The sequence below is a fragment of the Myotis davidii genome, unplaced genomic scaffold (genome assembly GCF_000327345.1).
Source record: "Myotis davidii unplaced genomic scaffold, ASM32734v1 C63139410, whole genome shotgun sequence".
NCBI lineage: Eukaryota > Metazoa > Chordata > Mammalia > Chiroptera > Vespertilionidae > Myotis > Myotis davidii.
In genome coordinates, this window is record NW_006363800.1 from 1 (window position 1) to 742 (window position 742).

General features: G+C 41.1%; 1 protein-coding gene across 1 annotated transcript; it reads right to left on the reverse strand.

The window, feature by feature from the left end:
• Positions 1 to 36: 36 nt before the first annotated feature.
• Positions 37 to 736, reverse strand: LOC102766715 (hepatoma-derived growth factor-related protein 3-like; the record flags this gene model as incomplete). Its single annotated transcript, XM_006777681.2, has 2 exons — positions 571 to 736; positions 37 to 236 (listed from the first exon to the last, which is right to left on the reverse strand). Coding segments are annotated over exons 1-2 (353 nt in total), but the record flags the coding sequence as incomplete, so codon positions are not given.
• Positions 737 to 742: the final 6 nt, after the last annotated feature.

Genomic DNA, 742 nt, shown 5'->3' on the forward strand with positions numbered 1-742 from the left:
ATATCTATATCTATATCTATCTATCTATCTATGAACCTAAAACTTTCAGTGACTATGCACAGAACACGAATAACAACCTTTGAAGTGTAGGACTTTTTCCGTTTGGAGCCAGCTTTCTCATTCTTCCTTTTCCCTTTTCCGTCTTCTTCGACTCTGTCCCCTTCTTCCTCGCTGCTCGCATCGGCGGCGTTGCCGCCTTCCCCCTCGGTTTCTGAAGAGCTCTGTTGTTGAATTGCCTGACAAATAAAACATTAGCCAGTTACACTTCTGAAAAACGAGCCAGGAACACGGACGGTGAAAAGAATCGTTCTATTTTAATGTGAAAGGGTTCAGCTTACTCTTTAAAGATTTTCAAAATGAAGGGCTGTCAGCCTCGATTTCCCTGACTCGAACCCTCTTGGGTAACAGAATTATATTTAACCCCAAATGCTACCAAAACCAAAAAAAAAGTCTGGCTTCAAATGGAGGGAGGGTAACTTTTAGAACGAAGGCCATATAAGAAAGACGCAAAAGGGAGATGAAAAACCGAAGAGATGAGCTACAGCAAGTGACCAGGAAGCACACACTGACCTGGTATCCGGTGAACTTTACTCCGGGGTTATTTTCTATTTCCCACAATCCTTCATTGAATCCTTTCCGTTTGTTGGATTTTCCAAACTTGTCTTTGTATTCTTTATATGGAAAAAGATCTTTTGGACCAAGAAATGCACTGTAGAGACACATTAGAAATGGAATTGATACT